Below are 11966 nucleotides of genomic sequence, written 5' to 3' on the forward strand. Positions count from 1 at the left end.
CAGAGGGCGTGTTCGTGAAGGAGCAGTGCGCTTACATTCTGGTAGTTCTATGTTGCGTTTTATCTTGCATTTGCCATGGCATTGACAAGAATCTTTACATTATAAGTGATTTATATTTTTCCCACGTTTATGCCAAACAAATTAGGTTGGTATGTTAGGGTAAACATGTTGGGGCAAACTGAGATTTAGTAACGTTAAAAGAACCTAGGCAGGCAGGTGGGAGTCTGTCTGAACTCCTAATAAACCACTTGGCTTCAACAACTACACGTTGTCGGTCTCTTTCGGTGTTCAGTAAATGCTAATGAAACTACGGACATCCATTTCTTCCTGCTGCGGAAAGATGTTAGTTTGGTATTTTGGGGGCGTGCCTGCTCCTTAGGTGGTGGCGGTGTCAGGTAAATCAGACGGGCCGGGACAGGTCAATGCGGAAGTTATAATTTTGACAGGGATAACCAGTCCTCTCTCTCTCCACCAAGGCGGGCAACGTTTTCACAAAACATGGAGCGTATGACAAAAAGCGAATTATGAAATATATCGGAGCAGTGATTTAAAGAGACCGAGAAGTTTACAAAATGCGAAGGCGAGATGCAGCTTCGAGGGAGCGCGATTACGCGGTACCACAGACTCCACAAGGCAGCGACCAGTCTACCCAACAGACTCCTCGGGGTCCCCCGCTCACCAGCACAGAGGGAATGCATCAAGGTTACTTTACAGAATTAACTCAGTCCATTATGACTAAAGCAGCGCCGTTGAGCACTGAGCAATTTAGTGCAAAGGATGTCAATCGCATTTTGATGGAATTCCTCATGTATCTGGGGAGAGTATTCCTTTTATGTTACCCCATTTACTTGACGGGCTTCGTTGGACTAAGCATCAGCTGGATTTTGCTTAGCCTCTTATTGTGGACAATGTGGAAGAACAATCGCAAATGGAAGGATGTGCGCTTAGACAGTGCCGTGAACTTTTTGGAGAACGAAAGGCTGATGGTCGACAAAGAATTGAAGGACCTGCCTGCATGGGTAAGAATAAGACCTGCTAGCCTGTTGAAGTTGAATGAATTGTTGACTTCTTTCGCTTAGGCCTATCCACTGTTTCCTAACTCCTGAGTTAGGGGAGGCCTCTTGACGTAACCTCACTTGGTTACAGGTGTGTCTAGCTCTCAAATTTCCTGGCCTTTCATTTCTGCTCTTTTTGTGAGTAAACAAATGAGAGTGAGTGATTAAAGTGAAAAAAAAGTCATGGAAAAGGCGACAACTATCTTAATGCTGACCTCTATGTGGCTTTTATAGCTAGTTTTCATTTTCTGACTAGCCTGTATGGAAGTCGTGTCAAACTGCAGACTCGCTGTACTTTTTTCAATTCCCAATTCAAGGAATAGTATAATACCTGTTCACATTCCACTGGTGTGAAACTGCAAGGGTGTGGCTATACTTGTTGTGTTGCCTGGGAACCTTATACTCTGTGATGGTATGCAAAATACCCTTAACTTTCTTAGTAACATGAGCCCTACAGGAATACTGCAGGAAGTAAGCCTATTTTTACCTTGTTATGAAAAAGCAAAGGTTTGCCTATTGGCCAATGAACTTATCAACCAGCAAACCAGCCTTCTGCTTTTGAATGGTCTCCATTTCATGAAGTTTGTTTGCCGTTGTACATTATCCTTTAATCACAAGAGGCTGACACACCCTTCTTCTGAAGCAGGGCCAATGACTGTTTTCAGAAGGGTTTTGCTATGAAATGTCAAACCTTGCCATCACAGACGTGGGGCGTTAGATCAGTATGGATGTGGAAATGAGAGGGCTAAGCATATGTGTCAGTAGAGAGGATCACAACATAGGTGTAAAAATAAAGCATGCAGTCATATAGCTTCTGTGCCAAACAGATTTAATTTTCATATTTGCCATTTGCCATTTGCCATTATCTATTGCATTACCTGTCTCTGTGCGGCCTGCAGTACTGGCATTCCAAAATCGCAGGGGATTTTAAAATCTCTTTCTATTACGCTGTCATCTTTTAGTAGACCTGGGCTGTATGTAAGTCTATATGTTTTGGAAGGGTTACCCAGCAATTGTTGCTCAGAGGTTGGACACTTGTGAATCTGATACATAAACAGTGTCACCACCCATTCTTGTATGTATTTATACAAAGACATCATATGATCACATTGTGGAAGAGTGAGTGTGTGGCTGTGTTAGGAAGGAGGTGGAGTCATTCACCCTAAGCAAATATTCTGGCAACTAACATTTGCAAATCAGAAGCACCGCTGCATGACAACCTCAGACAAAGGTTATCAGTTGGCCTCTGGAATGATATGTGGATCTAAATCTGAAGTTATTCACAGTACTTACAACACTACTTGTGGAGCTGGTTAAACAGTGACTGATGAACTCTCTCTTTCTCTCTCTCTCTCTCTCTCTCTCTCTCCCCAAATACAGATTGATTTCACAGATATTGAGAAGGCTCATTGGATTAACAAGGTAACCACTGCCCAAATGTGTTGAGGTGCACATCAATGGGGGAGCAATTTGAGTCCGTATTTTGTAAGTTGTTGGCTAAATAGTGTATTCTTGTTTTGTATTTTTGAAAGATTCTTCAACAAGCGTGGCCATTTTTTGGCATGTTCATGGAGAAACTCCTCAAAGACAACATTCAGACATTAGTACGAACATCAAGTCCACATCTTAAAACCTTCTCCTTCACTAAGGTCCATTTTGGGCAAAGGGTAAGATAAAACAAAAATACATGAATGTCAAAGATCAGTATCATGCAACATTGTGTGCTAGTAGATATCAGCAGAATGTTAGTATGTTAACTAAAGCCTTTATTCAGAAATACACCCCCATTGCTCATATTTGTTTGTCTTCCAGCCTCCCAGGATCACTGGAGTGAGGGTTTACACACATGAGGTGGACAAGAGAGAGGTCGTTCTGGACCTCAATATTGTGTATGCCATTTACAGTACATATCCCAATATGTCATTTCTCAACAAAAAAAAAACTAATGCATGGCAATAAGTTCAGTTTGGCATATGAGCAAGTGTCAGCAGATTCAAAATATGCTTCCACATAATAACATTAAAAAAAATTATGTTTGACAGTTACGATGGGGACGTTGACATTGACACAGAGGTGAAGGCAGGAATCGTTGCAGGAATTAAAGGGCTTCAGGTGAGGCTATGAATAATGTCTTATTTTGACCTCCTTTTCTGTAAGACTTTGTAGAAGGCTTTATGTTTGTGAAGCATTAAGCCACTAACATCAGACTAGTTCAACTTAACCAAAAAATGTAATGTGGTAAATGCAACTATCAGTCCGGGAAATAATAACTAAACAGTGCTTGGTTAGTTCTTATAATTATGTGGGTAATTATTCTCACATGTTTCCAAGAAATGAAAGTAATGGCATATGTGCCCTTTTAGCTGGAAGGAATGCTCCGTGTGATTCTGGAGCCTCTGATTGGCCAGGCTCCATTAGTGGGTGGCGTTACTATGTTTTTCATCCGTCGTCCGGTAAGTATTCAGAGATCTGTTGAAAAGACAACCTTGAAATATGTACTACATACTGACAATGGTTAAATGTACCTAACTATTCGAAAACATCTCTGTGGTCTTCAGACATTACAGATAAACTGGACTGGAATTACCAATCTTCTAGATACTTCTGCATTTAGGTCTGTTCTTCTGGTTTTCTTTGGTTTGGTTGGTAGGGAAGAATAGCTTTCTTTTCATTTTGTCTATAGTGCTATATAGCTATATCTATTTTAATAGACAAAATATTTTTTTTCTCACTCTGTAGTTTCCTCTCTGAGCCAACCATCATGGACATCATTGCTTCTCTCATGGTGCTACCCAATCGCATGTGTATTCCCCTCGTAGACCAAGTGAAAGTGGACCTGATGCGATTCCCCTTACCTCGAGTATGTTTAAACCCCAGCTTGTCTCCTTTAAAAAAAAATGTTTTTGCATAGGAACTGACTGGGTTACAGCACTTCTGTAGACGTTTTGTCAGTTCCTCATATACTTTGTCTTCCAGGGTGTAGTGCGGGTCAGGTTGCTGGAGGCCAAAGATCTAATGGCCAAGGACACCTTTATGTTGGGACTGGTGAAGGGAAAGTCAGACCCTTATGCCATACTACGAGTTGGTAACTCCCAATTCAAAAGCAAGACCATAAAAGAAAATCTAAATCCGCGTTGGGATGAAACGTATGAGGTATGGCCTGTGATCTTGTGCCCCTGTCCATTGACACTAGACCTATTAGCATGAAGTAAGAAATAGTAGACTCAAGCACTGACACACACATCCATACAGCAATGAAACCAGCTGGACACAGCATTATAGAAGTATTCTGCACATGAACTTTTAAATGGCTAATTACTATTAGGTGGATATTTATGTATACACCAGAGGTGATTGGATTCTGTACATTTTTCTATTATATTGTGCAGTTAACTCCAAGTTGTGTTCCTTGTAGTATGTGGTCCATGAAGCTCCTGGACAAGAGCTGGAGATAGATCTTTTTGATGAGGACACCGACAAGGATGACAATTTGGGATGGTAACCAAGTGCCTGATGTTCTCAGCCTGTCAACCGGGCTGACTGAATTACCTTTCTAAAACTGGAAAAGCAACACACTTAGTCCAAATAATTTCCTCTTGTGTATGTGTATTTTTTACCTTCAAAGATATTGAAGCCTTTATCATGTTTTTTTCACATATATTTGTTATTCATACACTGACAGTTTTCAATTGGATTTGGGCGAAGTGAAGAGAGAGAAACAAATGGATGAGGTGAGAAGAACACCTATAATCTCTATCATTTTTGCAGCTGGAATGCCTTCATTCTACCTGGCTTGGCTTCTCTTCTGTGAAGACAATATACACTAATAATACATTTCAAAGCATTATGTTTGAAACTGAACTGGTATTGCTGATTCCCAAACTGATAATTATGATGATTTGATGTCTTTTACAGTGGTTTGAACTAAAGAAAGCGAAGACTGGTATGGTGCGCCTGCAGCTGCAGTGGCTGTCTCTGCAGACAGACCCAGGCCTTCTAGTGGAGGTGATCAAGCACTGTGAAATTGCTCTCACAACAAAACATAACTGAAAAAAAAACAATCCATTACATTCTAGACGTATTTCATCATGCTTGTGTGACATTATGACACCGTCCAATGCTGCCTTTCCTTCTCAGACACCTCAAGGGAGTGCTTGTGCAATGCTGGCAGTTTACCTGGACAACGCCTCCAATCTGCCTGTGAGCGTCACAAATGAGTTTCCTCTCTGTTTTATGAACCTGGGAATTTCTTGGGCATATGTGGGAAATGTTATCAGTGTAGCTATGCGCTCTGACATGGGTATTTGAAGCTTTCATTTAGCTTGTTTCTTTGCTACATGTATCCTTATCACTCTCTTTTTTTGTGAGACAGAGAGACCAGAGCGAATTCAGCCACCATGAAAAACATGGCAAACACTCGAAAGAGGCCAAGGTAAGACACTAGAACTATGTGATCACCAGAATATTATTCATTTTAGATTCAGATAAGAGAAAGGAAGCATAGCAAAGTAGTAGTGGCTTTACCTTACTCTTACATTACAGTCAAAGTCAGGTAAGAACATTCAACAGTTCTCAATCATATGACATCAAATGTATTATTAAATGGATCTGATGCTATCATTTAGCTACAGCCACACTAATCTTGTACGTATGCTGTTGTCGTGACTACACGCAGTGCTTGTGGTATCATTAATGGGCTCTCTAACTGTAGCCTCCTTTCAACACTGTGGCACAGCTGGTATTTCCTGTTTGGCCAGTGGAGGCCAGGCTATTGTATTGGCATTTCATGTTCATGCCACGCTCCAGTTATAGCTAGGCCTTGATCTCTTTGCATATAATCTCTGTCTTGTGGCCTTTTGAAGCCACTTCAATGCCACCCTATGCGACACACCTGGGCCATCTGTTTGAAGTGTAGGTTGAGGTGTCAAAGCAGTGTGCCTCTTGATGATGTGATTTTGTTGTGGTGGTAAGCTCCCTTTTGGACTTAGCCTTTTTTGGTCTTTGAAGGGATTACTTTATTGTCCCAAAGCTTTTTGAACACTCTTGGTTTGAAAAAGCTCCTATTCAAGGACAGTTTATTACTAAACATCCTTTTGGCATAGACAGAACTGTAAAATGGCATATAAGACTAGCTTGCACGTCGGTACAATGACACTTGAGGTTTTTCATCACTCAATAGTCCTCAGTACATTTTCCAGCAGTTCAAAGTCTGCTCTTCACCTGAGTTTATATAGGCCCCTCCTCCCTTACCTGAATCAGCCGTGATATCCCTTATTTCACAGCACTGGAATGCAAACTTAGAGCAGCTGGCGCAGGGAATGCCTGCAGGCAAACCAGGACATTCCTCTGTTAAAGAAACCATCATCTTCTTAACACTTACTCGTCTCTCACTCCACAGCCACATGAGCAGTCAACTACTTAACTATGACATTCTCAAAAGGTCAAAATGTCATACCAGTTTTAAAAACTGCATACATTTTAAATACCTGCACACATGTTGTCAAGGGGATGTTGTAAGTTTACTTGCTAGGTTTCAGCATAGTAAAAAAGTGTTAATACCACATTTCTCCCCCAATAGCTAACAAGAAGAAGGAACAATCCAAACTCCTATGTGGAATTCTCTATGGATGAACAGACCCAGAAAAGCAAGGTTTGTTAAAAACACAAACTTCTATTGCCTGGTGTAACTTTAATAGTTGATATATATATATATATATTGTGTGTGTGTGTGTGTGTGTGTGTGTGTGTGTGTGTGTGTGTGTGTGTGTGTGTGTGTGTGTGTGTGTGTGTGTGTGTGTGTGTGTGTGTGTCTATATACGTATATACTTGTATAATAAATACACCACTGCATGTCTTATCAATGTTAGGTTGCATATGCCTCCAAAGATCCAGTGTGGGAGGAGGGCTTCACATTCTTTGTGCACAGTGTGTCCAACCAAGTGCTGAACGTTCAGGTATACCATCCGATAAGATCTGCTTGATACGGGCTATATTGCCAGAAAACAATAGTTTTCTGATCTCTCGTACATTAAAACATTTAAAGGAAAACTTTAGGATATTTGAACCTGGGACCCATTTTTAGATATTTTTGGGTCCATAATAACACTTAACGGTCAAAATTGGTCCCGTGTTGAGTTAGAACTCTAAAACCAGCAACTGCAAAATGGCTATACAATGGAATCTTATGAAGCAAGCATCTGTGTAAAAGTCTTGTCTTCGCTTCACTTCACCACTGACAGGCTCATAAATGTTATTATAATTGTCTGACAACATGAAAATGATCCCTACAGAGACACACCTGTATCTGTTTACCTTAGTAACTGTAAAGAAACTGTTTCTACAGTCAGTGGTTTACCTTTATCTAGTTCCGGTCTCTGACACAGCATCCGATTCAGTGCCTGTAGTTGATTATCTCAGTGGGGGGCTGTTTTCCAACATTTACAAAAGGAGACATAATCGACTACAGGCACTGAATGGTTTTCTATATCAGAGCATGGGAAGAAGAGACAGATAAAACACTGATGGATGAAAACAGTTTCTTCAGAGTTATTGAGGTACACAGAGATACAGAGGTGTGTCTCTGTAGGGATTCTTTCCATGTTGTCAGACCATTATAAAAACATTTATGAGCCTGTCAGTGGTGAAAACGAGCTTTTTACGTTGACGTAGATGATTGCCTCATAGGATTCCATTGTATAGCTGTTTTGCCGTTGCTGGTTTTAGCATTTTAACTTAACACTGGACGGATCGTTCAGTGTCCCCTAGTAAAATTTTGGACCCAAGAATATCTAAAAATAGGGCTCAGGGTAAAAAAACAAAGTTTTCCTTTAAGCCTTTCCCTTTGCTGTTCTGTGACCTAAACATCAGTAGTGTTAATGTCCTTTGGTGTTGTGCCACCAGGTGAAGGAGCCTGAGAATAAGTGCCCACTGGGCGTGATGACGCTGCCCCTGGCCCGTCTGCTGAACACGTCTGACCTGACTCTGGACCATCGCTTCCAGCTGGAGCGCTCCGGATCCAACAGCATCATCAAGATGAAGGCCACACTTAGGGTGAGAGCAGCAGGTCATGGTGGGGATGGATCAAAACTCACCTACAAGGGCTGTAATGATAAGATTGAATCTAGGGTTTTTCAAGAGATTAGATGGGTTTTCTGTTATATTGTTAAGACTCACATTTGGATTTTGTATTGCTATTCCACCTTTTAAGCAAGCCTAAAACTGGTATGTATTTGGTTAGTTTTGACCAAAGTTAAAATCTCGAAAGATTTACCAAAGTTAGGATTATTTTGATGCTCCAGAGTAGTGTGTTTCAGCTGCAACATTTCACATTGATACTAAATATTTACATGATACAGGTGTGTGAGTACTTTACTTTAATAGTGAGAGCCATACTGGTACTTAATGTTATGCATATTTTACACACATATGTAATATTCCATTTTGGGTATACTAAATCAGTGCTAGTACAGATTGTGACCCAATCAACCCTGGATGAACTAGTAATAGCTTCACTGCAACAATGATGCATCATGAAGTGTCACATGACTTTTGTGGTATGGATAGTCTGAAATATCACCACACACCACCACACCACACCAATCTGTGTCTCCCACTTGAAGATCCTGAAGTTAGAGAAAGCCGAACCGAAGCCTGTGGCCACCCCGCAGCCCGAGACACAACCCCAGCCACCGGCACCTCAGAATCAGCAGCGCGGCCCTTCTGCACACGCCCAGCCACAGGCTCCCCAGTCAGGCCCCGCTGCCCCGGAGACCGGCCCTTCCAACGGCCTCTACGCTGAGTACCCCCGCCAGCGGCTGTACGATGGGCCTCAGACGGCCCCGTCCACCCCGTCCAACATGAGACGCTTTGACTCGCACAGTATGCTGTCAGAGAACTCCATCGCCTCCTCACGCATGGATCTTTCAGAGGGGCTCCCCTACCCAGAGTAAGTGACTTTATTTGTCAGTTTCATTTACATTAAGTCATTTAGCAGACGCTTTTATCCAAAGCGACGTACAAGGGAGAGAACAATCAAGCTACGAGCAATAGAGACCTAATGTAACAATAAATACTATTTTACATAAGAAATATTAAAAAAAGTGCAGGAATGTAACAGCTGTACGTGCAAGTTAAGTACTAGTAGAAGTGCAAGTCAAGATGCAGATGTACAGCAAGTGAACTACAGTAACTACATTTTGTGCAACACAAATATACTTGTTGAGATACTTCTGGCAATTTTGGTTTCTTAACACTAACTCTTTTGTTCTTACAGTATACTTTTTGCCATCTGTTGGCCAGATTGAGTACATGTAGTTGGTGTTCACCCGTTCACATTCAGGAGACTCTGTAATCAGTAATTGCGAACATTAAGCATAATTTGTCTGTAGAATATAGTAAAATCTAGAATGAAAATATGACACTGCCATTATTTGTTAATTATTACCAAAGGTATACCTGAGACTCCCTATAATTGGCAGTTTAAGAATTCCTGGCTTCCATCTGCATGTATGTAACTAGGCAACGATCTGATTCACTCCTTTTACTGTGGACTGTTTTCAGGGCCATACTGAATCACACTGGAAGTTTTGGGGAGATTCAGCTGACTGTAAGATATGCCACACTGAGGAACAAACTCATTGTCCTGGTGAACTCCTGCAGGTAGTTGATGACATCACTGCACATTTAAATACCCATAAAACCCTGTCACTCAAAGAAGTTTTCTTGCCATGACAAATTTCAATTACTAGTCTGGTGGTGATGTGAAATATTCCATCTGAAACATTTGACACCTCTACTGTCTGTTATGGTGGCCCTCTAATGTCCAGATGTCTTTTCCCTTTAGGAACTTGTTCCCCTGCTCTGAGAATGGCTCAGACTCTTACGTTCGCATCTATCTGCTGCCCGACCAGAGATGGAATCACCGCATGAGAACTCCGGTCAAGAAGAGGACTGTGAACCCAGTCTTCAATGAGAAGTAAAAGCCTGTTTGATTCTTTTTTTGTCCAGCAGGGGGAGACATCAGGGCTCAAGAAGGGGGAGATCTGCTCTGGCTACAGCATCTGCACCCCTTGAGTCATTGACCACATGTTCTCTGTGATCAACTACACCAAGCTCAGTCTAAAGCAAACCAATTATTATTAATACTGAGTGACTGTAAAAGTAAAGGCTTTCATTTGTGGTCATCACATTCTAGCTTCTGCTTTGAGCTTAAATCAAAATCGCAGTATCATTGACTCAACTCAACATTACACTTAATGTTTACATGTAATGATGCACAACAAACACATGGTCCTGCTCTCAACAGGTTTGAATTCTCTGTGTCCTTGGAGGAGGCTAAGTCCAGGAAGCTGGATGTGGCTGTGAAGAACAACAGAATGTTCTATGTCCGAGAACGTAAAGAAATTGGAACGGTAAGCTGAGATGGAAAGCTGCTATCTCGTCAAATGAAGGAATGGAGCGAGATGATGTTAATCTTATGTGAATCTATGATGTTAAATTGCCAGCGATTTAACTCTTATGACCTGATTTAATGCTTACAGGTGCTCATTGATTTATCTGGGCTTGACCTGGCCAAGGGCTCCACAGAGTGGTAAATTAACTGATCTCATTTTCTTCCCCTACATAAAAAGGGTTTTTAAAATGTTTCCATTTATATCAGCATATAAATTGTGGACTGCTGAAAATACATTAATTTAATCTTTGCATCAATTAGGTATGAGCTTACCCTGCCTGGGCTGAAGACTACCGATTAGTGAAAGGAACAATTTTTCCCATTTGGGCCCCTCAGGGTGAAGACTTCACAAGCTCAAAACGGAGCAGCTATGATTTGTACAGATGTCTTGTGGTCAAACAGAGGATAAGTACAGAGAAATATTATAGAAACGTATTCACAAGACTGGTCGTTTTACGTACATGAGGACGCTTGTGTTTGTATTTAATGTGTTACCATTTTCTAAAGAGAGGTGAAGTGTTTATAAGCACTCTTTTTGGATCGATTGTGCAAGAGTTGCACTCTGTAAAGGTCAAATTGTGGTTCTTATGTATATTAGCGGTCATCGCTGGCTTACATGACCTGTACAGTATATGTAGAGAGTCCACTGGATTCTTAGCCACAGTAAATGCAAAGGTCAATTTGTTTTATAACAAAAAAATATTAAATCTGGTCCATCCAAGGGACACATAAGTCCACTGCTCAGTGAGAAAGCTTCGATCTTATGCTAAAGATCACTGCACTAAACTTCTTTAACTATTTGTCTGACACTTTGTATGAGGCTGTAATTTCAAAAGCTATAGGCTTATGGTATTTATGGAGGTGGTTGAGAAGTTTCCAAACTGTGTTGTTATTTAGGTTTGGCACCACATTCTGTGTATTTGACAACAGTACAAATATACTTTATCATGAGGTCAAACATCTTTGAATAAAAACATTTATATTGTTGCTTTGACGTGTTTAATTGTATGCTCTGAAAAAGTTATATGTCTGATACAGTGGCTTGAAAAAGTATTCACCCCCCTGAATCACCATTTTCTGTTTTACAATACAATACTGATTGGAAAAATATATATAAAGATATTTTTCCAATCAGTATTGTCATTGTAAACACTTATGCTGTAATATATGTCTAAAGGCTAAATCAATGATTTGCCTACTAAAAGTAAAAAGAAAAATTAAAAATGAATTAAATTAAAATATTCTGCTCGCATAAGTATTCACCCCTATACATTAATACTGGGTAGTGAGACCCTTTTGCTGCAATAACAGCCTTAAGTCTTCAGAAGTGAGACAACACCAGCTTGGCACATTGCAATGTTTTTCTTCATTCTTTTTGGTATGTAGATCATCTAGGTTGATGGGGTGGTGGCTCTGGACTATAGTAGATACTAGTCGACGTTGCTTTGGCCTTGTGCAGT

General features: G+C 40.8%; 1 protein-coding gene across 1 annotated transcript; it reads left to right on the plus strand.

Moving 5' to 3' along the window:
* The first annotated feature begins 85 nt into the window (after positions 1-85).
* Positions 86-11493, plus strand: esyt3 (extended synaptotagmin-like protein 3). The gene is made up of 23 exons (XM_012837196.3): positions 86-1019; positions 2436-2477; positions 2588-2722; positions 2868-2944; positions 3098-3167; positions 3419-3508; positions 3614-3669; positions 3795-3915; positions 4032-4208; positions 4471-4553; positions 4738-4786; positions 4971-5060; positions 5193-5255; positions 5428-5487; positions 6634-6705; positions 6923-7009; positions 7956-8105; positions 8675-9000; positions 9615-9713; positions 9898-10029; positions 10360-10465; positions 10595-10644; positions 10768-11493. Exons 1-23 carry the CDS (start codon positions 573-575, stop codon positions 10805-10807), a joined length of 2622 nt encoding a protein of 873 aa, XP_012692650.2. The 5' UTR covers positions 86-572; the 3' UTR covers positions 10808-11493.
* Positions 11494-11966: the final 473 nt, after the last annotated feature.

This window comes from Clupea harengus, chromosome 2, assembly GCF_900700415.2.
Source record: "Clupea harengus chromosome 2, Ch_v2.0.2, whole genome shotgun sequence".
Lineage (NCBI taxonomy): Eukaryota > Metazoa > Chordata > Actinopteri > Clupeiformes > Clupeidae > Clupea > Clupea harengus.

Bases quoted from the DNA above. Each gene is read 5' to 3' on its own strand.
- esyt3 (XM_012837196.3), top strand. From the start codon at position 573: ATGCGAAGGCGAGATGCAGCTTCGAGGGAGCGCGATTACGCGGTACCA. The intron at 1,020-2,435 runs GTAAGAATAAGA...CCCCAAATACAG, and splicing joins TGAAGGACCTGCCTGCATGG to ATTGATTTCACAGATATTGA. The intron at 10,030-10,359 runs GTAAAAGCCTGT...TGCTCTCAACAG, and splicing joins AACCCAGTCTTCAATGAGAA to GTTTGAATTCTCTGTGTCCT.